The 27,955-nt window shown below is 42.3% G+C and overlaps 3 protein-coding genes across 3 annotated transcripts; 2 read left to right on the forward strand and 1 right to left on the reverse strand.

Annotated features, from left to right (window-relative positions):
* Nucleotides 1–8,408: 8,408 nt before the first annotated feature.
* On the reverse strand, nt 8,409–11,829 carry LOC118388464 (olfactory receptor class A-like protein 1). Its single transcript, XM_035777567.2, has 2 exons — nt 11,655–11,829; nt 8,409–11,552 (listed from the first exon to the last, which is right to left on the reverse strand). The coding sequence occupies exons 1-2, from the start codon at nt 11,728–11,730 to the stop codon at nt 10,594–10,596; spliced, it is 1,035 nt and encodes a 344-aa protein (XP_035633460.1). The 5' UTR covers nt 11,731–11,829; the 3' UTR covers nt 8,409–10,593.
* A 6,523-nt stretch (nt 11,830–18,352) lies between these two features.
* On the forward strand, nt 18,353–20,039 carry LOC118389468 (olfactory receptor class A-like protein 1). Its single transcript, XM_035779374.2, has 2 exons — nt 18,353–18,385; nt 18,504–20,039. The coding sequence occupies exon 2, from the start codon at nt 18,526–18,528 to the stop codon at nt 19,480–19,482; it is 957 nt and encodes a 318-aa protein (XP_035635267.2). The 5' UTR covers nt 18,353–18,385; nt 18,504–18,525; the 3' UTR covers nt 19,483–20,039.
* Nucleotides 20,040–20,568: 529 nt separating this feature from the next.
* Nucleotides 20,569–27,926, forward strand: LOC118388465 (protein PHTF2-like). Its single transcript, XM_052526778.1, has 17 exons — nt 20,569–20,858; nt 21,377–21,489; nt 21,581–21,637; nt 21,742–21,811; nt 21,920–22,078; nt 22,220–22,400; nt 22,534–22,651; nt 22,899–23,057; nt 23,143–23,398; nt 23,477–23,598; nt 23,795–24,064; nt 24,149–24,280; nt 24,401–24,487; nt 24,679–24,834; nt 26,050–26,145; nt 26,745–26,870; nt 27,048–27,926. The coding sequence occupies exons 2-17, from the start codon at nt 21,460–21,462 to the stop codon at nt 27,066–27,068; spliced, it is 2,040 nt and encodes a 679-aa protein (XP_052382738.1). The 5' UTR covers nt 20,569–20,858; nt 21,377–21,459; the 3' UTR covers nt 27,069–27,926.
* Nucleotides 27,927–27,955: the final 29 nt, after the last annotated feature.

Here is a 27,955-nt window from a genome sequence, read left to right on the forward strand (position 1 = left end):
TCTCGGAGGACCTGAGCCCTAGGACCATGCCCCAGGACTACCTGACATGATGACTCCTTGCTGTCCCCAGTCCACCTGGCCATGCTGCTGCTCCAGTTTCAACTGACCTGAGCCCTAGGACCATGCCCCAGGACTACCTGACATGATGACTCCTTGCTGTCCCCAGTCCACCTGGCCATGCTGCTGCTCCAGTTTCAACTGACCTGAGCGCTAGGACCATGCCCCAGGACTACCTGACATGATGACTCCTTGCTGTCCCCAGTCCACCTGGCCATGCTGCTGCTCCAGTTTCAACTGTTCTGCCTTACTATTATTTGACCATGATGGTCATTTATGAACATTTGAACATCTTGGCCATGTTCTGTTATAATCTCCACCCGGCACAGCCAGAAGAGGACTGGCCACCCCACATATGCTCTCTCTAATTCTCTCTTTCTTTCTCTCTCTCGGAGGACCTGAGCCCAAGGACCGTGCCCCAGGACGACCTGACATGATGACTCCTTGCTGTCCCCAGTCCACCTGACTGTGCTGCTGCTCCAATTTCAACTGTTCTGCCTTGTTATTATTCGACCATGCTGGTCATTTATGAACATTTGAACATCTTGGCCATGTTCTGTTGTAATCTCCACCCGGCACAGCCAAAAGAGGACTGGCCACCCCACATAGCCTGGTTCCTCTCTAGGTTTCTTCCTAGGTTTTGGCCTTTCTAGGGAGTTTTTCCTAGCCACCGTGCTTCTACACCTGCATTGCTTGCTGTTTGGGGTTTTAGGCTGGGTTTCTGTACAGCACTTTGAGATATCAGCTGATGTACGAAGGGCTATATAAATAAAATTTGATTTGGATTTGATTTGGCATGCTAAGTGCAGGAATGTCCACCAGAGCTGCTGCCAGATGATTCAATGTTCATTTCTCTACCATAAGCTGCCTTCAATGTCATTTTAGAGAATTTGGCAGTACGTCCAACTGGTCTCACAACCGCAGATAACCCAGCCCAGGGCCTCCACATCCTCCTTCTTCACCTGTGGGGATGTCTGAGGGGGGTGGCAGTGGAGATGCTGAGGAGTATTTATGTCTGTAAAAGAAGCACTTAAAAAAAACGAATTAGCTTCACAATTGCAACATTTTCTCTAAACTCAATGGATAAAATGTGTAGAATAGCAGAAAATTTGCTTTAAAATTGTACCTTTTTCTCTACACTGTCAATATACCTTTCTAACTAATAGAGTTACATTTACATTACATTTAAGTCATTTAGCAGACGCTCTTATCCAGAGCAACTTACAAATTGGTGCATTCACCTTATGACATCCGGTGGAACAGCCACTTTACAATAGTGCATCTAAATCTTTTAGGGGGGGTGAGAAGGATTACTTATCCTATCCTAGGTATTCCTTAAAGAGGTGGGGTTTCAGGTGTCTCCGGAAGGTGGTGATTGACTCCGCTGTCCTGGCGTCGTGAGGGAGTTTGTTCCACCATTGGGGGGCCAGAGCAGCGAACAGTTTTGACTGGGCTGAGCGGGAACTGTACTTCCTCAGTGGTAGGGAGGCGAGCAGGCCAGAGGTGGATGAACGCAGTGCCCTTGTTTGGGTGTAGGGCCTGATCAGAGCCTGGAGGTACTGAGGTGCCGTTCCCCTCACAGCTCCGTAGGCAAGCACCATGGTCTTGTAGCGGATGCGAGCTTCAACTGGAAGCCAGTGGAGAGAGGGGAGGAGCGGGGTGACGTGAGAGAACTTGGGAAGGTTGAACACCAGACGGGCTGCGGCGTTCTGGATGAGTTGTAGGGGTTTAATGGCACAGGCAGGGAGCCCAGCCAACAGCGAGTTGCAGTAATCCAGACGGGAGATGGCAAGTGCCTGGATTAGGACCTGCGCCGTTAGAGTTAGAGTTTACACTTTCTCTTCCAGTGAACTGTGGGAACGTCAAAATAATTTAACTGTCTACCAAATCTATTAATTTAAAAATGTTACTTCTACTTTCCATTATCATTCACTTGATGATAAAACAAGAGGTCCCTGGGTTGCAGGTTTTCCTGGTCAGGGGAACCCTGGGCAAGAACATTTGTAAACCCCTGCCATAAAGTACCTGTACCCTCCACAATGATTACTATGTATTCATATTAAAGTAATTGCTCCTGTGATTTAAAACACTTTCTATGAAGAATCAAAGCTCTATATCACTCTTGCTGGTCTGGTTCCACATTGTGTGTATACACTCTTTGAAAAAAGGGTTCCAGAAAGGTTATTTGGCTGTCCCCATAGTAGAACCCTTTTCAGTTCCAGGGAGAACCCTTTTTGGTTCCATGAAGAACCCTCTGTGAAAAGGGTCCTACATGGAACCAAAAAGAGTTATTCAAAGGGTTCTCTTATGGGGACAGCCAAAGAACCCTTTCAGGTTCTAGGTAGCATATTTATAAGAGTGTATGTAACTGTAATATCACCACCCCCATGGGAGAAGCCTTATTTTTGTGCAGCTATGCCATCCTGACAAAATATTCCCATGCTTTACACAAAAGCACTTTTCCATTGGTTTTATCTGCGCTGAGCTCTGGGAAGATCAAGAGCCCTCTTCTGATTCTCAAAGAATCTCACTGGAGGACAAATGTAATGGCCTAGACAGATATTCCAGTTGAAGTCTACTAGTGCCTCATGTTATAGCTCTTTCCTGCAGTCAAATGACCTAGTGGCCTCGTGGGTGGAATGTTATTAGTATTTTTCATAATTTCATAATTAATTAACATTATAAAAAATGTAAAAACGCAAGAAATACAGTGTTTCTATGTCAAACATTTGTGTTATATTTCTGTCTTCTGTGATGTATATAAAGTCTAATGTTGGGATATAAACTCAGAATTGAATAGATTTCAACTCTATATTTAACACAGTACAGGTATCTTATTTTTTGTAAGCCCATAACCATGTGTGTAAGGTGTATACATTCGTTTCAAAGTAGATTTGTTTATACTACCAAGAAACCCTCTGTGTGACCCTGATTTATCCCACTGGGGTAAAAGGTTCAATGTTGGCAAGAATTGTCTTGTTGTGCCAATGCATGGACATGACATGCAGTGATCACATGTTTGTCTTTTAAGGGGATTTAGTTTAGAATCTGGGATTCTACTGTTTCTAAAAGGTCTGCCCTTTCTGTACTTTCATTTTCTACACATGTGCCATGTAAGCAATTCATTTAGCTATAGGTGTGGTGGGGGATGGGAAAGAGAGAGCTCTGAGGATGTTGTTATGTCAGCATATGCCCTGCCCATGTTTTATAACTTTACAAGTTCTGCTCCAAGGCAGAGATAACCATCTATCACTGTAAGACCCTTTGAGCAACGAGTCAGTGTTGAGAAGATGTAGCCTACAGTCATAGTAAATGACCAGCCCTTGGGGGAAGGAGTCTCCCGGGGACCAGAGATGATGTCCACCAGTAAATTACTAAACTACAACACAATACTTCACTGGCAGGATTCAGGAGAGGCAGCACACCCCGAGATCGTGTTCCGTCTTGTCTACATTCCACAGTGGTCTATGGAGCTCCCATGTGGAAAATTCCACCTCTGTGGATTGAAAGAGAAGAAGGGGTGGCCAGGGGACCACATTAACACAACCTAGTACTGTATGTGATAACCTGTTTCTGTACAACTAGCCTCTATGACAGCTTTACTTGTGTTCAAGAGCATACTGTATTTTATGGCTATTTTTCTCAACAAATGTGTTGCCGTGGTGAAACACTGTGTTGCCTACATTTTGAACTTTTGACCATGCTGTCAGTGGCTCTTATGTGTCATTGCCAAAAGAAAGATGAGGTGACATCCTAATCCGAAATCAACTAACCAGGGTCAGACTCAGTCCCCCAGGAGTTACAATCTACCCTCCCTCAGCTTCAGCCTTCAGCTCTTAACCACAATCATTAAATGAGATTAGAATATTGGAGCTAGGTTTTTGTATTCAGGGAGCACACAGCACAGCCATGGTCTCCCCCAAGGGAGGGCACTGGATTGGCTCATTGGTTTTCATCAGAGGAATTCATCTTTGCAAACTGACAGCCTAATGTATATAGATCAGCTTCTAGATAATGATGGATTTCACTTCACGTTTCCAAATAATTGACGACAATGGAACTGACGCAGCAAATCAAAGTATATTTTTCTGCCAAATCAATTCACATGTTTTATGTGAGATGTGTTCATCTACACTAATACCAGCTTGGATTGTCACCAGTTGTCACAAAGTGTCTTCTTGCCTCATTGGGTTCTGCTTTGCTTCCCCACCTTGCATCCCCACCTCCTATTATGTCTTAGCTTGTACAATATTGGGCATTAAGCAATGTGTTGGCTACAGGTGAAACTCAAAGCTGCACTCTTTTCTCAAAGAAATATGGCAAAAGAAATTGATGAACATAATTATAGAACACTACTTAATTATGCAGTTTTAAAAAATCCTAAGAAAAAAATGTATTTTACAAAAATGTTTTTTTTATTGATTGTAGAAATTATTCTGAAAAGGTATGGAATAGAGTTAAGGGCTTACTTGGTACATCTATTTCAACATGCCCATCTAGTGTGGATGTTGACTGGAGGACAATAACAAAACTGGCTGATATTGCCAATAATTTTGCTGATATTTTTACAAAGAAAATGAATTTATAGAGCGATAATGTAAACACCCATTCTTCCAAACAATCTATCAATGGATTGATGATCATATTATGAGCAAAAAAACAGCTCTTTTAGTCTACAAATTGTGTCAGTAGAGGAGGTGTTAAACCTATTGAAGTCATTACCCAATGGTAAATCTACAAGTTACGATCTTATGGAAATGTTTTACTTTGCTATGCTGCTCCCCAGATTGCAGCTCCACTGAAAAACATATTAAATTGGTCACTCGCAAAGGGGACATTTGCAAATGTATGGAAGCATGCTAAACTGTGTCCAATCATGAAAGACAACAAAGAACCCATTACTCCTGCCAATAGTCGACCAATTAGTCTGCTCCCTTCCCTCAGTAAGATGTTGGAGGGTATTGTGAGTAGACAAATATGGGAGTTCATGGGAAAAAAATGATCTGATTACAGCCAATCAGCATGCTTATCACAAAACAATTCCACCACCACTGCATTGGTTGACATGACTGACTAGTGGCTCAATGCAATGGATAATGGTAGGTTTGTGGGTGTACTATTTTTAGATTTTAGTGCAGCATTTGATTTAGTGGATCATGAAATAATTGAATCAATATTCTTGCATTGTGGGTTTAAGGAGGCAGCATTGAATTGGGTACAGTCATATCTAACTGACAGGAAACAGTCCACCTATGGCAATGGGTTGTTTTCTTCCCCTCATGCTTTAAACTGTGGAATAACGCAGGGCAGCTGCCTTGTGCCACTTCTTTACTTTAATATATACCAACAACCTTCCTTATGCATTATCTGAAACTCAAGCGAGTATATTTTCAGATGAAACTACAATTTATACAGCAAGCCAATCGATTCAACAGGTACAGAAAGCTCTACAAGTAGATCTTCAAAATATCAGGGAGTCGGTTTGCCGGTACAAACGAAAATCAAGGTTATGTTGGTCTGTTCCACCAGGAAAAGGCCAACACAGCATGGGATACAGTTAAGTATGAGGGGAGTACAACTTGAGGAAGTGGCAGAAACCAAACTACTAGGGGTGCAGCTAGACAACTGCTAATCATGGACGTCTCAAATAACTAATCTATGTTAAAAATTTAAAATTAAAACTGCATGCATGATCAGAAGGATAGCTAAATATTTACCGGAAAATATTCTTAAGCAAACAACCCAAGCATTAATTGGGAGTCAGGTGAACTACTGTTCTATGGTCTGGGGACATGCATCAGCAAGTGAAATTAGGAGGCTGCAGATTGCAAAGAACAAAGCAGCAAGGATTGTTTTAAAGGTGGAGATATGGTTCTTCTGTTGTAGTCATGCTCAATGCTCTTGGTTGGTCATCCATAAAACAAGATAATTGAAAAAACCTGCTTATTTTATTTCACAATGTACACCATTTAAAATGGCCAAACTCTATTCACAACAGTATTCAGCTGGTAAGAGACAGACATTCAGTAAATACGAGGAATAGATTGTTCTCCATCTATGTGTTGTCCACATAGAAAAGAGTAATAAGCAAAATAACATTTCAATTTAGAGCAATAAAGAAATTGAATAATATATCTGAGAAAACCAGAAACCTTTTAATTAATAAATTCAAACAATTCTTTAGAACAATTCTTTAGAACAATTTAAATATAATAAATTGGAAGGTTGTGCGGGACTATGGCAGATGAAGGATTATTTATCTGGTCAATATGTCAGTGTATTATGTCTGTTTGTAACAGTGTGAAAATAATATGTGAAAATGTGATAGTATTATAAATTGTATTTTAATGTTTAAGGACTCTTGGAAGATTAGTCCTAATGAGGATTAAAAGAGATCCTAATCAAATCAAATCTCTTGATTGAATGTGTTGCTGGGGAGATTGCAGCCAACCTTGAATGATGTGCAAGTCCAGACAAAGCAACACATATTTTACCTGAAAGTGTAGGCTGGGAGGAGACTCTAGCAGAGACTGTGGCTGTGGCTGGCCCCGGGCCCTCAGGGGGCTCCTGTAACTCCCCATACCCCTATCTACTATATGGCCTGCTTCACCCAGGGGCTCCTCTGACATTTAATTTCCTCAACTGGATCACAGTAATATGCCTTCAGTATAAACAAACAGTGTTCTACTGCTCATAGTGTGTCATTCTGCTCCTCTCAGAGTGTCAGGTTCTCTTTCCACTGAGTGCAACCTTTGTCTTCAAATGTGTACTCGAATCACAAACTTAAACATGTTTCAAGGCTGAACATGAAGACGTGTCAATCTCACTATTGTTTAGAGAATCCTGCATGAATGACCACAATGCGTTATTCAGGACTCTAGAATAGTACTGTGAATACATTTAAACATGGTATGAAGTCAAAATACATCAGAACACATTCATGTTGAAATGAGATCTGGTATCACAGAATTAAAAAGGTTCTCATTCAGGCAGGGAGCAGAATATACAGGTGCTACTCCTTTCCTGCACTGTAGAATTCCAGGCATGTTGAAACAGTGACCTCTCCCTGGAACTGGGATGTCGAAATAGCTGTTCTGTTCTGTTTAACATAAATTATACCTGTTTTATACAGGAAGTGTTAATAACATATTGCCCTCACAACATGTGAACTGCAATATCTTAATCATAAATGTTATTCACAAGTAATGTCATAGCGTAACATGACTTATGGGCTGTAAAATATATGGTGTTTTTCTTTTATCAAACACAACTGATTTTGCATTATTCTGGGGGCTAACTGTGACCATTTAAATACTGTGATTTTGCATACAGATTTCCTGCATTAAGCTTCCTTTTTATCTCCATGTTTTCTTCCATAGTTGCAGTCACCCAGAAAGTGAGCAAATTCCTTGGCCAACGTGTCCAAACAGACTCCACTCTGGTGAGAATGAAAGGAAGGGGAGGAGGGGGAGGATTGGGAGGAGGGTATTTTGATGATATCCCACATTTCCATAGAATTTCTGCCAAAGAATGCACAACTCTATAGATCAACATCTATAGATTGTTGTCAAGCATAGACAGCCAAAGACAAAGCTATTAAACATACTGCTGTGTTGACCTAGAATAATAATAGAATAAAGCCTAAATGGTTAATCTATTTCAACAGTTATTGATTGTTTATACTTTCAGTATGATCATTTTTTATTATCATTTCTTATGCTGAATTGTGAAAATGGATGTGGAACAATACTGCTGAATAATGTTGGGTGTTTGTTGGTGGAATAGTTTTAGGGAGGTGATAAATTCTGTTCTGTCATTCAGAATTTGGCCACAAGGGCTATATTAGGGTGTGGACCAGTATTAAAGGGATACTTCGGGATTTTGGCAATGAATACCATTGATACCATTTTCATGTTTCTGTGTTCAATATTAAGGAAGTTAGAGGTAGATTCACAAGCCAATGCTAATTAGCGTTAGCGCAATGACTGGAAGACTACAGGGACAACTGTTCCCATAGTCTGATAGTCATTGTGCTAACGCTAGTTAGCAATTGCACTAACGTAAGACTCTGGAGAAGTAAATAAAGGACTTAATTGCAAAACTCCCGAAGTATCCCTTTAAGATAGAGGGGGCGAGGCATGCTCTTTTTGCTGCAATGCCATTGGTCCATGCTGTAAGCTAAAATTCCTCTATTTAGGGCAGGTGAAAAGACAATGAGGCTGACATCAGGCACTTCAGGAAAAGGATTGATCTGGACTACTTCGTTTAATTTACCTTTCAAAGGAAATTTACAGAAACTTTTCGAAGACATCGTCTTTACTTTTTGTTTACCTTCAATGATTACTCAGAAATAAAATCTAAAATCTTTTTTATTTTGATGAAACTGTTGCTTGATGTTTGATATTTGTGTTTTGTTTTGTTTTTAGATATGGAACAAACGAGAACCAAGAGTTGAAAAGTCAATCTCCAGTAAGGTGAGTCAGATTGGAGACTTCCGGTATCGATGTTAAAACAGGGTATGCAGTGACCCAAACCTTCAACCATTTAATTGATAGGTAGCAGTCGTGATATTGAAATCTCATATTCTACTCAGTATTGTAAAAGTAAAAAACATTACATACAAAACAATGTGACTCTGGGCCACAGAAGCTTAAGCCCCACCTCTACCAATGTCTAACAGGGATAAGGCATTCACCAGGGCCTGGAACACACTGAAGGAATGGAACAGTACAGGAGCAGGTTGCATCTTGTGCAGTGAGAGGCTGGCACACCTACACAGAGGCCCACACACATTACACAGACACATGGAGTGAACTGTATGTAATTCTTCACTCCTCAGTTTTTCCTCAGTGTCTAATGTTCCATTTTGACTAATTTTGTGATTTGTTTTCTGACAAGGATCCAAGGAGTACTCTGCTTTGAATTGGGGCGAATGAAGGAAAAGATCCATAGGCTGACTGGAATTATCCATGCATTCTATCCTTCATTCCACCGGAGTCTGTGTCATGAACCAATCAGATTTCAGTGGTATGAAGAGTAAGAAACATGGAGTTTATCATCAAGAGAAAATATTTGGAGAGTTGGATTCTTTGCTCTGAATCTTGACTCAAATCAGTAACTTAGCAGGATTTTACCTGAATTTACAGACAAGATCTAGCCCTGTTCGGAAAATAGTTTGGACCATTGTACTGCAGACATAGTGTATGTTGCTACAGATTATGATACAGCATTATGACAGAAACATCAGTAAAAGCCTAACAGAGAGGTGCAAACATGAATAACGTGTTATTTCCTGCATTAGATTTAAGTAATGTTTATGTTTATCGATTGGTGTATGACACAGTTGCAATCTCTACACGAACATGGTGGGCAAGGTCAGATTTTTGTTCATTAACATTATACATTCATGGCAGGTTTGTGACCTGCCATAGTCTACTGCTATAAATGCATTTTAAAAAAACAAGTTGCATCCAACACACAAAATTAGAATATATGTGGCTAGGGTATACACAATTCAAAGCCCTTACAAAGAATACATCAAATGTTTGTAGTAATTGCAATTTGATGACTCATGACTCACTCTTTGTACATAAATCATGAGGTTTTGAAGTTGTCATACAGACACCCCTAACCCCACCCCTCCTAGTCCATTTTACTCAGCCCTTGTATTCCGGAAGTGGAATATAACTACATGCAAATGGCAAATATCACCCCTAGCAAGTCAGTCAATCAAGGGGATAACAGCTCATGCAACTTAATCTAACATCTAATTTGATGGAAATGTCTACATTTATAATGTCAACCAATCATATACTATTATCTTAGTAGTCTCATCTTTATTATTTGACCTATAAATGAAAACCATCCTTTTCACATTTACATCAGATATTTATATTCAGAGTGAATCTTTCTTGTTCTAAAGAGAGTTGGTTTTCTCATGCGACTGTACCTGGGTCTCTGTGGGGCAATTAACATCCATTTCAATAACAGTGTGACGCTTCACAGACCTCATTCAAATTGTTAATAACAATGAAAGAGACTGCTGGAAGTCATTTGACAGCTATAGTGTGCTGTTAGTCATCCAGTTATAATGTTTCCATCCAATTAAGATGAAGGAGCATAATGAATGAACAAACAAAGCGATAACAGGACAAATATGGAATGATTAATATCATGGCAATTTTACTAATAGGACTTTGATAGAAAAGGCTCAAACACTACTTGCGATGCTCATTTTTTGATTTGTAGGCATGTTCTAGGCACATTTGTAGCAATATATTGGTTTCATGACATTTGAGTTCCATCAATCCAAGCTTGCCACCAACTTTTCCACATAATAATCAAATCAGCTCAAACATTAACTTTATACAGTATATTAAACAATATTAAACCGAAGAAAAGTATTCTTAAAAAATGTGAGTACAAGAGGTCAAGATACTCTATATGTTTTCTACTCCATATTCTAATAGCAACATAATTAATTTATAATCAACATTATTCATCTTTGTTACCATCTTACTACAATAAGTCCCTAACTCACACAGTAGATAGTGTAGTGACTTTGTCCTGAACGGGCCTCTCCTGCACCACACACCTTAGCCTGCTGTTCACCTTCCTGTTGGTGGCTATGATCACCAGGGGGCTGAGCGCTGCATACAGCGACGAGAAGAATATGCGCAGGTCTGAGATCAGTGAGGAGTTCATGGTCTTCCTCATGGTGAGGGTGTATACCCACAGTCCATTATCCACCCCATAGAGGACCACATACAGGGTCACCAAGGCCACTACAGCCTTAGCTGCCCGCTGCTCTGCCCCACCGCTGGCCCCAGAGCTGCTGCGGAGTCCCTTCACCTGCTGGCTGTAGCGGTACAGGAACAAAAGGATGACCAGACTGGCCAGGGTCATCATGCCCATAGGTACCACATCCCTCCCTACCTGGACAGCCCCGTTCACCTGTTTGGACTGCATAGTAGGAAAGCGAACATAGCAGAATTGAACATTAATGCTGTGCTGCATGTTGACCGAGTCATTCAAGGAGCCCAGGGAGAAGGCTATGGCTGCCGAGCTCATGGAGGTATTGATGACCCAAAGGGTGAGGAAGATCACTGCCAGGTAGCGAGCCACCAGGACACGGATGGAGGCCCAGCGGGAGCCGGGAGTAGCGATGCTCAGGCACTGGTAGGCACTCAGCACAAAGGTGAGCCAGATGGAGAGGGAGCGAGACGTACGGTAGACAAAGATCACCCCCTGGCAGCCCGTATCCCCGAAGATGTTGACCAGGCGGAAGGTGGCCAGGGTCTCCAGCAGACAGCGCACGCTTACCACCAGCAGGTTGGCACAGGCCAGGTGCAGCACAATGGCGTCAGCAGGAAGAAGCTGATGCTCCTGGTACCGTGCCAGGAGGAATGCCACGATGACAGCAATGTTTCCTGGAACTCCAACCACAGTGAGAGACAGGTACAGCATTCCCCGGACCACCTCTTCTGATTCCATGGCTGCAGGGATGAAGGATATGAAAATATATGTCATAGGCCTATTAGTATTTGCCAATATATTCAATCATCTCAGAAGGCCATTGCATTCATCAATTATCTTACCTGAGGGGTATGCTTTATGATGCAGTTGGAGTCTGTAGATCACAAGTCTCTTTGTAAAACAGACCAAAGTCCCCATGTCTAGTGAGTTTCCTCGTATTCTTATACTCCTAGAGTGGTTCAGTAGCCGTAGGGAGTGATCAGCATGGTCCACTGACTTTAGGCTCCTCTTTCATCTCCCTCCAATTACCTGATATCAATACAGATGACTGCATATTTTCCAGCTGTGTCCATATGGCACCAAAACATATGATTAGGACTGAGGACAGTCAGCCAGAATGGAAATATACTCTAGGTCTCAAGAAGTATCTCAATGGGCTCAATACATTTCCAGCCAGACCGGTCACTTTCAATACTCATGGACTAGATCTACTGCTCTATTTCTATGGTTCCTTTGAATTGCTTTCTGCTATGTTCCAGGTAAGGACTAACAACAAGGCTACAGTGCCCCCCTGTGGAGAAAGATGTGACAAGATAGATAAGTGTATAATTTCTGCCATAGAGCCCCAGAGTGGAGGTGTAATAATACACACAAAACCTAGCGGTCAAACAGGGAAGTGGATCCAATTCCCATAGGGAATTTTTAGAAACACTTCAAATAATGTCTGTTTTCTGTAGGCTTACCCTGGCGTGACGTTTTGATAACCATGTCAATCTCTCTCGGTCAAAGTGAGTTTTATCAATTGTATTCGGGCTCTATTTACTCTGATTTAAAAATGCTAGCATCAAAGTAGACATCATGGAAGACTACAAATCCCTGCACGTTATCTCTAGCTGACACCTTTGCTAACAGGTATTGTGTCAATTTAAAACTTGCAGAAGACAGTTCACAGAATTGTCACGAAATGTATAAATTTATTCATTACGAAATGTAGCTAACATTAGATAATTCATTCAGAGGTTCTTACCTTTGCCTCGATTTGGCAGTCTTGTCCAGATCATCATGGCATTTGTAGTTCTTTACGATAAACACATTAGTAGCTAATTAGAATTTAACTTTTGAGTTGTTAATTACAGGCAAATTTATTGATAAAAGTCCCCTTGTCCTAGAGGGATTTACACGGTTATCAAAACGTCACACCAGGATAAGCCTACACAAAACACAGTCCTTCTTTTAAGTGTTTCTAAAATCCCCTACGGGAAAAATGAATGGCGGAAAAACGATTGGAACCATTTCCTTGTTTGACCCCTGGGGTTTTATGGGTATTATGACTCATACTGTGGTACTCTATTAAAAAAATATCTGACCGAGGAGTAAAATAGTTACACCAAACTGAGAAATAATGTGTAACGGCTTTCTTCCGTCGAAGGAGAGGACCAAAATGCAGCGTAGTTCGTGTTCAACATGTTTAATAAAAGACGATAACACTACACAAATACAAAATAACAAACGTGGCAAAACCCGAAACAGTCCTATCTGGTGCAGAGAACACAAAGACAGGAAACAACCACCCACAAACCCCAACACAAAACAAGCTACCTAAATATGGTTCCCAATCAGAGACAATGACTAACACCTGCCTCTGATTGAGAACATTATCAGGCCATACATAGAAACGGACAAACTAGACACACAATATAGAATGCCCACCCAGCTCACGTCCTGAACAACACTAAAACAAGGAAAACACAAAAGAACTATGGTCAGAACGTGACATAATATATGAGCACTGTGTGGTTTGTTTTACTTTGTGATTGATGCTTGTAATGAAATGAGTAACAAGTGAAACAAAGAGCATGTTTCAAATTTTATTTGTCACATACACATGGTAAGCAGATGTTAATGCGAGCATAGCGAAATGCTTGTGCTTCTAGTTCCGACAATGCAGCAATAACCAACGAGTAATCTAACCTAACAATTTCACAACAACTACCTTATACACACAAGTGTAAAGAAAGGAAGAATATGAACGGCATAGGCAAGATGCAGTAGATGGTATAGAGTACAGTATATACATATGAGATGAGTAATGTAGGGTATGTAAACATATACAAGTGGCATTGTTTAAAGTGGTTAGTGATACATGTATTACATAAAGATGGCAAGATGCAGTAGAGGGTATGGAGTACAGTATATACATATGAGATGAGTAATGTAGGGTATGTAAACATTATATTAAGTGGCATTGTTTAAAGTGGCTAGTGATACATTTTTTACATCAATTTTTATATTATTAAAGTGGCTGGAGTTGAGTCAGTATGTTGGCAGCAGCCACTCAATGTTAGTGGTGGCTGTTTAACAGTCTGGTGACCTTGAGATAGAAGCTGTTTTTCAGTCCCTCGGTCCCTGCTTTGATGCACCTGTACTGACCTCGCCTTCTGAATGATAGCGGGGTGAACAGGCAGTGGCTTGGGTGGTTGTTGTCCTTAATGATCTTTATGGCCTTCCTGTGACATCGGGTGGTGTAGGTGTCCTGGAGGGCAGGTAGTTTGCCCCTGGTGATGCGTTGTGCAGACCTCACTACCCTCTGGAGAGCCTTACGGTTGTGGGCGGAGCAGTTGCCATACCAGGCGGTGATACAGCCCAACAGGATGCTCTCGATTGTGCATCTGTAAAAGTTTGTGAGTGCTTTTGGTGACAAGCCAAATTTCTTCAGCCTCCTGAGGTTGAAGAGGCGCTGCTGCACCTTCTTCACCACGCTGTCTGTGTGGGTGGACCAATTCAGTTTTTCCGTGATGTGTACGCCGAGGAACTTAAAACTTTACTACCCTCTCCACTACTGTCCTGTCGATGTGGATAGGGGTTGCTCCCTCTGCTGTTTCCTGAAGTGCATGATCATCTCCTTTGTTTTGTTGATGTTGAGTGTGAGGTTATTTTCCTGACACCACACTCCAAGGGCCCTCACCTCCTCCCTGTAGGCCGTCTCGTCATTGTTGGTAATAAAGCCTACCACTGTAGTGTCGTCTGCAAACTTAATGATTGAGTCGGAGGCATGCATGGTCATGCAGTCGTGGGTGAACAGGGAGAACAGGAGAGGGCTCAGAATGCACCCTTGTGGGGCCCCAGTGTTGAGGATCAGCGGGGTGGAGATGTTGTTACCTACCCTCACCCAGATAACAGGGCGGGGTCGAGACCCAGGGTCTCAAGCTTGATGAAGAGTTTGGAGGGTACTGTGGTGTTAAATGCTGAGCTGTAGTCGATGAACAGCATTCTCACATGGGTATTCCTCTTGTCCAGATGGGTTAGGGCAGTGTGCAGTGTGGTTGCGGTTGCGTCGTCTGTGGACCTATTGGGGCGGTAAGCAAATTGGAGTGGGTCTAGGGTGTCAGGTAGGGTGGAGGTGATATCGTCCTTGACTAGTCTCTCAAAGAACTTCATGATGACGGAAGTGAGTGCTACGGGGCGGTAGTCATTTAGCTCACTTACCTTAGCTTTCTTGGGAACAGGAACAATGGTGGCCCTCTTGAAGCATGTGGGAACAGCAGACTGGGATAAGGATTGATTGAATATATCCGTAAACACAAAAGCCAGCTGGTCTGCACATGCTCCAAGCGTCTGGGGATGCCTTCTGGGCCTGCAGCCTTGCGAGGGTTAAGACATTGAAATGTTTTACTGTCAGCTGCAGTGAATGAGAGACCGCAGGTTTTGGTAGCGGGCCGTGTCAGTGGCACTGTATTGTCCTCAAAGCGAGCAAAGACGTTTTTTAGTCTGTCTGGGAGCAAGACACCCTGGTCCGCGACAGGGCTGGTTTTCCTTTTGTAATCTGTGATTGACTGCAGACCCTGCCACATACATCTTGTGTCTGAGCCGTTGAATTGCGACTCTACTTTGTCTCTATACTGACGCTTAGCTTGTTTGATTGCCTTGTGGAGGGAATAGCTACACTGTTTGTATCCGGTCATGTTTCCGGTCACCTTGCCCTGGTTAAAAGCAGTGGTTCAAGCTTTCATTTTCGTGAGAATGCTGCCATCAATCCACGGTTTCTGGTTTGGGAATGTTTTAATAGTTGCTGTGGGTATGACATCTCCGATGCACTTGCTAATAAACTCGCTCACCCAATTAGTGTATTCGTCAATGTTGTTTAACGCAATGCGGAACATATCCCAATCCATGTGATCGAAGCAATCTTTAAGCGTGGAATCTGATTGGTCGGACCAACATTGAACAGACCTGAGCGCGGGAGCTTCCTGTTTTAGTCTCTGTCTATAGGCAGGAGCAACAAAATGGAGTCGTGGTCAGCTTTTCCGAAAGGAGGGCGTCGTTAGAATAAAGTTAGAATAACAATGATCCAGGGTTTTACCAGCCCTGGTTGCACAATCGATATGCTGATAGAATTTAGAGAGTCTTGTTTTCAGATTAGCCTTGTTAAAATCCCCAGCAACAATGAATGCAGCCTCAGGATATGTGGTTTCCAGTTTACATAGAGTCAAATAAAGTTTGTTCAGGGCCATCGATGTGTCTGCTTGGGGGGGATATATGCGGCTGTGATTATAATTGAAGAGAATTCTCTTGGTAGATAATGCCGTCGACATTTGATTGTGACTAATTCTAAGTCAGGTGAACAGAAGGACTTGAGTTCCTGTATGTTGTTATTGATGTCATTGACGTCTCACTGTCATTGTCACCTCTGTCAGAGATTAAAGTGATGCTGAAGCAAGACACCATGCTCTATAAAAACATATAAGAAGTTAATAAAAATATATATCTTTCTGTAAGTGGATCCCACTCCAAGGAGTGTATACATATTAGTGTACACCTCTACCCCTCCTCATTAGTCTTTAATAAGACATAATGTCTCCCACAGAGAGCGATGGGGATACGAGGAGGGTGGCAGAAGAAATAGGACAGGAGAGTAAATAACTTGGTGAACAGAGTAGCTTTTAGAGATTTTCAACAGTCATCTGTAGTTTGTGACAACCTCTTTGAGGCAATGAATAATGAATCAATAAAGTAATTAGAAGCGGGGGGGTCTGGTCTTTGGAGGAAACACATTAAAACTATCTGCTCACTGACTCGGAACACATGATCAAATCCCCAGAGAAGAACATGCATGAGCCTGCTCTTTAATTAGTCCTGTACTCATACAAACATTTTGATACACACATGGGGAAATAACACCTTCTTTACATTATGTAACCCAGAGAGTGCTTCCAGGATGTGTTTAGCAAATTAAATTAAAATGTCACCTTCGCCTTTATCAATGATTCTTCAGTATTGGTTGACTTTCTTCTAAGTTTGACTATTGGTCAAAGGGCTGTGCAGTCTAAATGACACATTATTGGAGCAACACTTAATTACAAATGTACACTGTCTGGATTGCATAGTGCAGAAGAGTATTGGTGGAACAGGATGATTGTTTTGGAAAACTCTAAGTAGAACCATACAGGGTTCTTCGGTTTGTCCCCATAGGTTAACCCTTTTGGTGCTGGGTAGAACCCTTTACAGATGGTTCTATCTAGAACCCTCTGTGTAGGGTTCTTTAAAAAAAACACTGTATATGGTTATTTCTAGAACCCACTATGAACGATTCCAACAGCCTTATTTGCCTTTAAAATGTTATTATCTATGGCAATACATGATATACTGTGTATCATAAGGCCTTTCTTTGAGGGCCTAGTTATACCCTAACACAGGTTTACTGGCCACATCAGGCCTGCAAGTCACATTATGCTGGCTTGCAAAGTGATATGTAATTCCTAATGGAATCCAGCCATAGTCAGGATATCCAACAAGTGAAATTGTTAATCACCCTCAACCTGCATTCAGTATGACTGCCAGGTAGGGAATATTGAATACTGAGCCTCATTCATCTAACCTGGAACAACCATCTCAGTAATGGGTGAAATTAATCCAACCGATTGGGTTAGTTTAGAAAACTGTATGGTATTTATCTTTGTGCAGCAAAAAATGTATTAACCAATCAATGTAAATGCAAAAACACATATTACACTAAGAATTTTGAAAATCTCACTGCAATAGAACATGCTGGGAAATATTAAATATGCTTTTATGTAGAACCCTTCTTGCCTTCCAAAGAATCATCAAAGGACCCTTTCTTCCAAAAACGGTTCTTAGGAAGTTAAAGGTTCTCTGTAGAACCCTTTGCCTTACAAAGAACCCTTGTCTTCCAAAAAGGGTTCTTCTGATCAAAACGGTTCTTGGTAGAATCTTATCCCTCTGCAAAGAACCCTTTTGGAACCCTTTTTTTCTAAGAGCGTAGGTGAATAACGCAGTATTAAGAATAGAGAATAGAACATCAGAATATAAGGTTACTCTCCCATTGCTCCCAATTAGAACAGACATCTGTTATTGCTGGATAATGACCTGTGCTGCTGTGTGCCAAGGTGACATACTCCCAGGACAGGAGAGAACAGAGGAGAGCAGTGTAAGAGGCCAGCTGTGCATGTTAAAACCTCTAAATGACTTCCTAATAGCTTCATCAAGCTGCTTTTACATCAACAATAACAAAAACCTCTGCTGGGGTATGGGAACACTAAGACTGAATCTTACCCCTTGACTAGTTTTGCCAAATTATTACTTTAAAAAAATTTAATTGAATTTTCAATAGAATATGGCCATTGATTTCTGCCTTCAAAAAAATGTAGAGTTGTTCTTATTCTTGTTTACATATTGTAGTGGTTCTTACATCTTTAGGTGGGGTGGGGTGAGTGTTCTAATGTTGTCCCCTAATAATCCCCACAGACTAGAACATGCTATATATTGAAATTACAGGGGCAATTAACCACAATGAATGCTCAATACTGTGTTCATGCTTCTTTATCAATAGTTGCAGGTAAGAATATGCTTCTGCAATCCTAGTCTAATAGAGAGTGCAATAAGTAACATTTGTTCACAGTTGGTGTATTCATAAATCTGTTTAACAAACTTCATTTTCTGTCTCTATTCTTCAGTGTGGTACCCAAGTTAAGTATCATGTTGGATCTCTGTGTCACCATCAAAGGGGTGTCCTTCCTGTTGCAAACAGGGTTAGGGTTCCTGGGGAACACCCTGGTGCTGCTGGCCTACACCCAGGTTGTCTACTCTGAGTACCGACTCCAGCCTGTGGACATAATTCTCTGCCACCTAGCCTTCGTTGACCTGCTGCTGCTCCTCACCCGCTGCGTCCCCCAGACTATGACTGTGTTTGGCCTGCGTGACCTGCTGAATGACCCGGGCTGCAAGGTGGTCATCTACACCTACCGCATCTCTCGGGCTCTGTCAGTGTGCATCACCTGTATGCTCAGTGTGTTCCAGGCAGTGACCATCGCCCCTGCAGGTGGACCCTGTTTGTCCAGGCTTAAGGCCCGGCTTCCCAGGCTCATCGTGCCCACCATCGCAGGGCTGTGGCTCTTCAACATGGCTGTATGCTTCGCAGCTCCACTTTTCTCTATTGCCCCTCGCAACGGCACGGTGCCTGCCTTCACCCTCAACCTGGGCTTCTGCCATGTGGACTTCAGGGACAGGCTGTCCTACAAGATCAATGGAGTGGTTGTCTCTACACGGGACTTTGTCTTTGTGGGGCTCATGTTGTGGTCCAGTGGCTACATCCTTCTCCTCCTCCACCGTCACAGCCTCCAGGTGAGAAGCATCCGACGATCATCCCAGGGTGGAGGAGCTGAGACTAGGGCTGCCAAGACAGTGATCACCCTGGTGGTGTTGTATGTTGTATTCTTCGGCATAGACAATATCATCTGGATTTACATGCTGACGGTAGATAAGGTGTCTCCAGTGGTAGCTGACATGAAGATCTTCTTCTCCTCCTGTTATGCCTGTCTCAGCCCCTTTTTCATCATCAGTTCCAATAAGAAGGTCAAGAGTAAGTTGGTGTGCGTGGCAGCTGACCAAGAGCAGCCATCAGTTGACACCCAGGACTCCAATGACAAGATGTAAAATGCTCCCAAAATTCTGGGCAGATTTATTTTATTTTTCTGGGGCTATTAATACCTCATGGAGGGTTTTGCTGTGATTAATTTGTGTGATTATGCCTATGTACCCTACTTGTTATAGGCATTTTATTTATTTGTGTAAATAAATGATTTACAGTTTTCAGGATTTTAGATTGAACTAGTCTGACCTGAGGTTTGAAACTATATTATCATTCATTATATTGGACAAGCAGGAGCTGTGAAGATAGACAGCAAATACAGCAGCTATACTTCTTTTTGTTAAATAGCTATATGAAATGCAATGGAAATTAATAAAATCAAATCAAATCAAATTGTATTTGTCACATACACATGGTTAGCAGATGTTAGTGCGAGTGTAGCGAAATGCTTGTGCTTCTAGTTCCGACAATGCAGTAATAACCAACAAGTAATCTAGCTAACAATTCCAAAACTACTACCTTATAGACACAAGTGTAAGGGGATAAAGAATATGTACATAAGATATATGAATGAGTGATGGTACAGAGCGGCATAGGCAAGATACAGTAGATGGTATCGAGTACAGTATATACATATGAGATAAGTATGTAGACAAAGTAAACAAAGTGGCATAGTTAAAGTGGCTAGTGATACATGTATTACATAAGGATGCAGTCGATGATATAGAGTACAGTATATACGTGGTCCTTCTGTGGCTCAGTTGGTAGAACATGGCGCTTGCAACGCCAGGGTAGTGGGTTCGATTCCCGGGACCACCCATACGTAGAATGTATGCACACATGACTGTAAGTCGCTTTGGATAAAAGCGTCAGCTAAATGGCACATATATATAAATGGCACATATGTATATATACGTATACATATGAGATTAATAATGTAGGGTATGTAAACATTATATTACATAATATTTACAAAAAAAAATAAAAAAAATATGTTCTATTCTGTTCTATGTAGATATTTATTTTTTACTGTATTCCATACGCATATATTTTATTGTAGAGTACGCTCTAGCTGTCACAGGTTTTCCATTGGAATGTGGAGTTTCCACAGGCCACACGCGCAGCGGTTGGCTGCACAGATTTGACAGTTCTGACAGAAATGTCAACAAACAAGCAGGCTCCGATCAACCCGGAAAAAGGAAGTGCAAGAGCCTAAAAATAGTTGTTTCGGTGTGCATTCCTGGGAATTCGACTTCAAATACAACTGATAGCAACGATTGGTGAAATCGTTTTGATAACTGCAGTATAAGATAGTTACTCATAAATCATTGAAATCCCTACAGGTGAGATGCTGCTCACGTTAACTGGATAGTTAACGTCGTCGAGCCGCGCGCCACTCCTGGGCTGAAGAAGAGCTGGCGAGATAACTCTTTGTTTAATGGTAGCTAACTTGCTAACGTTACTTCTTTCTAATCTATATAATGTAAATGTGGCACGAATCTGTTTACCTATTTTGAATGGTGGCAAGTTCAAACGTGTTTTGTACGAGTTGAAAAGTATAGCCGAGGTTGCATGAATGATGGCGAAGCAGAGCTAGTTTGCAAATCACACTGCGACATCCCGCTTGATGATACTGCTCCGGGATAATGGTTTTACTGGCTGTTTTTAGAATGATCACTAGTACAGAGTTTCACCTGAACACAGTTGAACAATTGTATCACCTATCTTCAACCACATTATCATTTGGGCTAAATTGAGATGAGTTGAATTTCTATATAGTTATTTTTTGTAATGGGGGTAACAATTGTACATGCAGCACAATGGAGTGCTACAATTAGCTAGCAGTGGTAATTTCTGGTATTGAGTGAACATGTTGTGGAAAGGCCCATTGTACTCCACAATGTCATTGTTTTTGCTTAATCTCTAATGTTCTCTCCTTTGTTTTTGTTGTTACACAAGCCTGGGTTGCAGCCAGATCTTATCTGTCCCTGTGTCCCCTCTGAAATGACCTGACACTGAGTGTTCACCACAATCATAAGACAATGGCGAGAATAGCATGGTATCAAGAGAAGGTAAGACATGCTGGACTTACTGACAATGTAATGAGGGTCTAAAATCCCTTACATGGTATAATAAAACTGAAGTGTGTCCATGTGTCAACAGATCGGTGCATATGATCAGCAGGTTTGGGAGAAGTCTCTGGAACAGGCTGAACTTAATGTAAGTTCATGATGTTTGGTCTAATATGCTCATATTTCACCAGCAATTAGATTAATGTCATATGTGATCAGTATTTGTTAGAAAGATAACTGTCTCTCACACAGGACATGGACTGTAAACCAAAGAGGTCCGGTCATGTCAAGCCAGACCTCATTGATGTTGATTTAGTAAGAGGTGAGTATCCATTTATTACAAGGTGTATATGTATGCTCATTTGCACTATTTGCTTATTGGATGGATATGGTGCATGCAACGCTATAGATTGTCTCTCTTCTTTTTCAGGGTCTACATTCGGCAAGGCCAAGCCCAATAGTCCATGGACGGCATTGACCCGTAAGGGCCTGGTCAGGGTGCTCCTCTTCCCCTTCTTCTTCCAGTGGTGGATCCAGGTGACCTCCAGGTCCATTTCTACCTGTATCCTGTTGCTCTACTTCATGCAAGGTAAACTCACCTCTCACCTTAACATTACTTTAGGAATGATGCAGATGTATGCTGTGGAATCCAATATTCTTTTTCATAAACCTAAATGGGTCTGTAACTCTCAGTCCCCTAAATAGTATATTAATGGCTTTCTCTCTGTAGTGGCAGCAGCAATGTTGTACGTAGAGGTTCCTGCAGCCAGTGCTAGTGAGCAGTTGGGGCCTATGTGTCTTATGTTATTGCTGGGGACAGTGCACTGCCAGATAGTGTCCACAGAGTCCAACCGGAGCCCTTCAGTCAGTCCTGTCACCAGCAGCAGCACCAGCCCTGCACGCAGGAGGAGGTATGGTTCTTATTGCTAGTAACACACACACACACATGCTGTTCACAAACATGGTACACACCCTTTTATACACTTGCGCAAACTGCTCCCACACTGTATAACAGGTTCCCTTGTTTTCTCACCCTTCATTCAGGCTAAGGAAGGGTAAAGGATTGAAGAGGACAGAGGGACAGGGGAACGATGGTGACACTGAGCTGCAGCTTTGGCAGCTGGAGGAAAACCAAAGGTTGTACAGATCAGAGGAGAGAAGGGTAAGGCCAAACAAACAATGATCAGATCCTTTACCTGATAAAACAATGACTGTTTGAGTCAAGCAGTCATTAACAGAGTTCCAGTTTTTCCTTTTTTTCAAATGTCAAAATTTGTTTCCTTTGCGTTGCCTTAGCAAACTTGTATAGCGGGTTGTAAGGCTGGGTTTTTGTCTGTGATTTACATTTTGGGACACTGGATTTGCTGTTTTATCCAGCTAATTCTATTTCTGTTTTTGATGTTGTCCAGACAAATCAGAGAAAGTCAGGCTTTGGGGCCTCTGATGAGCTTTCCAGTGAAGAGGATGATAAGGAAGCAAAACCACCCACTAGTGTAGCTGGACCAACACCTACCACTGTCCTCAGGAAGAGACACCTTCACTCCTTCTCAAATCCCTCACCACCTGAGGTAAACCCTAAGACAGTGAGTCCTGCTCTTTGTTGCCTGAGTGAAAGGTGGACATTTAGTTTGACCAGTCCTATTATTTGCACAGGAGGAAAGTAGTGGAGGTGCCAAGGACACTAAGGTGAACCCTCGTGAAGTGGAGCACCTGAGGATCGAGGGCTCGCGCCCGGCCTCTGACACAGATGATACTATGTGGGAGGATCTTCTTCAAGGGCCTGACTCCGTTTCCACTGGCAGCAGTGACAGTGAGGGGGAGGGGCGGTACTGCCCTGGCCTGACTCTTCCCCCATCCACCACTCTCAGCAGTGATGATGAGAACCTACAGCAGGTGGGTCTACACCACCATACCCTGTCACCTAATATGTAACCTCAAAAAGGCTTAGTATATCAGCACACCAACTTTTTCTCCTCACATGGCCAACTATCGTGGCTGCAGGCGTGCCACCCATCCAGAGACCGGGTCAGTGCCATCATCTGGGAGCAGGGGGAGTGCAAGAAAGCAGACATGTCAGTACTGGAGATCAGTGGGATCATCCTCACACGGGTACACCTCCTATGACCACTTCATTACACTCACTGATGCCATTTTGGTACAATTAACACACGTTCAATACAAAGTGAATTCTGGTGTGTAATGCTTTAGGGCTGGAATGGGTTTCTTAAATAGAAACACCATACTGGCTCTGTACTCTGTGCCCCATAACTCTGTCCTCCTAACAGAGGTGATATCTTCTCTGTAGGTGAAGGTGGTGGAGCAGGGCATGGGTTACCTAGCCCTGGGGGGGTTGGTCACTGCCACACTGGTGCTGCTTCCCTTTGGCTTCCGCCTGGCACAGCGGCTGGACATGACACACCTGAGCTCCCTGTCTCTGGCTGAGCTGGCTGTCATGGCGGTGGGGCCGCCCAACGCCAAGACCTACGCCTTCCTCTTCATCACCACTGTGGAGAGGCTCTGCCTTACAGGCCTCTTCTTCTTCATGATGTGTGTGGCAGAGAGGACCTACAAACAGGTCAGCATGTTAGTCCCACTGTTGTAGACTCACTACAACACAATGAATACGCTGTAAATGGTGTGGCTGTTTCTCTTTCAACAGAGGCTTGTTTTCGCCAAACTCTTCAACCACATCACATCAGCACGAAAGGCCAAAAAGTCGGAAATCCCCCACTTCAGGCTGAAGAATGTGCAGAACATTAAGATGTGGCTGTCACTCCGCTCCTTCCTCAAGGTCTGAGTTCTTCTCACTACTCAGATGCCTTTACTTCAGCGTATGGTTTTGCCACTAGGGGAGGATGAAGCCCCTGCCCTCATTGAAATGTCCCCAAATATTTTTTCCTATTAACCACAGAGACGTGGGCCCCAGCGTTCTGTTGATGTCATCGTCTCCTCCATATTCCTCCTGGCCCTTTCTATCGCCTTCATCTTGTGTACACAGGTCAGACATATCTATAAAAAGAGTATACTTTGTTTGATAAATACACAAGATTCCAGTAAACACACCATGATTTACCATCCACATAAAAAAATACCTGTTGTAAGACCGAATGTGCATTTGTTAAGCTCCAACCTGTACAAACAGAATAGATTTAAGATAATGAGTACTCATTTCCTATATCTAACTGCCAGCTCCTAAACAGTCACCACACATTCCTGGACTCTGAGACCAACTGGGAGCTCATGGTGTGGGGTTCCTCTCTCATCCTCTTCCTGCTCCGCCTGGCCACCCTGGGCTCCGAGACCAACTGTAAATACAGCAACGTGTCAGTGCTGCTTACCGAACAGGTAAGGCCCCCTGCTACATACACACACACACACACAAAATCAGGGTTCGCATTAACGTAGGATTCTGCATTTTTTTACACAGAAAGGGAAATATAGAAAAAAAAATATGCTGCATTTTATAAACACAGATTTTAAAATGCTTCTTCTTGTAAATTCTGCTCGGCTTCAGTCAGGGTTCGCTCCAAATCATGAATGGAAAAGGACTTATTTCGTGCATCAGTTGCACTTCTACACTCGGATGAAATATCTTTGCTCTTGTCATTGGATCACCAGACAGCGTTCTGACTGATGTAGGCTACTTTTCTCTGGTACTTTCCTCCGGTCTAGTTTTTCTCTGGTAGCAAGTTAAAATGCAAGATTAACTTCAGGAAATCTAGGCAGCTACATTCTTTTTGTGATAAACATTAGAAATATGGCCATGCATCGTTTTTGCAAAAAATACCTTACTTTTTCATTGTAAGCTAACTTGTGTGGCTGCAAGCCAAATAGTGTTACCCTTCTGTTGTCATCTGATGAAAACAATTTTCTGCCAAATGTGTTGCACAGCCAGCTACAACTGGGTATTCCACGTGGAGAAGCTTCTAGAAACAATGGGGTAGTTCAATGCAGTAGTGAAATGCATGTGCGTGTCTCTTTGATGTTTGAGAGAACTTGATTGATGTCGTTTGTGGCCAATGAATGCATGATGTCCGTTGAGTGTTCACTACTTTAACATAGCACATCTATTGATATTAAGCTAGTGATGTTTCAAATGTCCTCTTTGGACACGTTTACCAAAAGTCTACTCACAACAACGTATGTTAGCTGAGACATGCACCATAGTTTACTGCCTTGGATGGAGAAACGCGTTGCTAATACTAGCTACACCAAGCACCTCTGCGACCTTCATTTCTTGATTATGGATATTATATTCAATCTCCTCTGGAGGACGTGTGGGTCACACGGTTACAACGGGTAAAGTAGTTCTCCGATCACAAGAACGCAGCCAAGTAGGATTCACATCAACATCAAAGCTCTTCTCTTTCCCTCTGGACATGCACAGGTGCCTTCTGGGAATAATTAAGTGCTTTGCAATAAAAGTCTTAAAGGGGTACTGTCAGTAATAATGACTCAATATAGTTTCAGAATAAAAGTATGATACAAAAATCTATGCTACAACTCTATTGAAGCAAAAACTTTATTAATACATCTCCCTCAATTATTTTCTTATTTCAGATCAACTTGTATCTTAAGATGGAAAAGAAGCCCAACAAGAAAGAAAATTTGAACATAGTGAACAATGTTCTGAAGCTTGCAACAAAACTAATGAAAGTAAGGATGTCTCTCAACTTCAGCCCATCATGACTCTTTTGACTTTAGTCAAATCTACTGAGCTGAGAGGCCTCCCGAGTAACACAGCGGTCTAAGGAACTGCATCGCAGTGCTAGCTGCGTTACTACAGATCCAGGTTTGATACCGGGCTGTATCGCAGCCGGCCGCAACCGGGAGATCCATGAGGCGACGCATAATTGGCCCAGCGTCGTCCGGGTTTGGGGAGGGTTTGGCCGGCCAGGATGTCCTCCCAGACGCATGCACACTGACACGGTCGCCAGGTGTATGGTCACCAGGTGTTTCCTCCGACACATTGGTGTGGTTGGCTTCCGGGTTAAGCGACATTGTGTCAAGAAGCAGTGCGGCTTGACGGGGTTGTGTTTCGGAGGACGCACGGCTCTCGACCTTCACCTCTCCCAAGTCCGTACGGAAGTTTCAGCGATGGGACAAGACTGTAACTACCAATTTGGGAGAAAAGGGGGGTCAAAAAAATGTAGCATAATAAATAGAAAATAATCTACTGGGCTGGTAGTTGTTTATTCAGCATAACGTGCAGTGAAAGCATCTCTGACTGGGTTTTCATACCAACCCTTTTACAGGAGCTTGACACCCCCTTCCGACTGCTGGGGCTGACTGTGAATCCTCTCATCTATAACATCACACGTGTGGTCATCCTGTCTGCAGTCTCCGCTGTGGTCAGCGACCTGCTCGGTTTCAACATCCGAGTGAGTGGAGACACGTCTAATCCTACAATGCTGTTGCTTAACACTAATATTTTTGCCATACAGTGAATCTTCACCTTTGTCAGAGTTGTTTTCCTCCTGGCACATGTGCATTAACTTCCAAAAGTGAGTATATATGCTGGGTTTTTAAATGTGCCCTCTTTGTTGTCTCTCTTACAGCTGTGGAAGATTAAGCCTTAATGTGAACTTGCTAAACCACTAACTGTTGGATACTGGAGACTCTGCCAACTCCTACCATCCACAGCTGGCAATCTGTGCAAAGTGTACAAACCTACTGAGTGATCGCCTATGCATCTCTGTGCCTTCCCAGAAACATTGAACTTTAAATTACACAATACCATTGTGGTCATACACAAGCATGAGCTCTTTACAATCAATGATACACACATCCCTGGCTACGGAATCATTGTAGCCTGAACTGATCTGCTGCAGCAGTTCCAGTGCCAAGACCTGGATCTGGCCACTTCCTGGTTCTTACTCTGAGAAACAGTAGCCAATGGGTGCCTTCTGAACACTGAGAAATTTGTTGGCCATTTGAATGTGAACCATTTGAAGATGTGGAGACAGGATGGAATAGGAAACAAGAATGAACAAACTGTTATGAAAGAATTTGACATTCCAGCGTGGTTTGACATGTACTCGGCTGTTAGACAGCGTAAAATACTTTTAAGATGAAAAATGTTAATACAGATCTTCAAAATTGGTTACTGAACTAAATTGATTAATTGCTTTGTTTTATAGGAATATTTAACTCTACCCTAAACCAATTTTGTGATATTTTAAGGGCCATGTGCTGTAGCTTTTATTGGGACTTTATTTATTTGGAGTTTGTCATTATTTCATTTCATTACTGACATAATAGTACACATAGATTGTAACATGTGGACCGCCATCATGACCTTAGTACTGAAGACCATTATGTTCTGCTAAGCAACTATTCACAGATAGTGTAGTTTGATTTTTAAAAAAATGTTAATAGACTATAAATTAGGTTACGTTTTATTTCCTTTGATAATAAATCTTTCACAATTTATTTTATTACTGCTGTCTGGTCAGTACACATAATT

The sequence above is a fragment of the Oncorhynchus keta genome, chromosome 10 (assembly GCF_023373465.1).
Source record: "Oncorhynchus keta strain PuntledgeMale-10-30-2019 chromosome 10, Oket_V2, whole genome shotgun sequence".
NCBI lineage: Eukaryota > Metazoa > Chordata > Actinopteri > Salmoniformes > Salmonidae > Oncorhynchus > Oncorhynchus keta.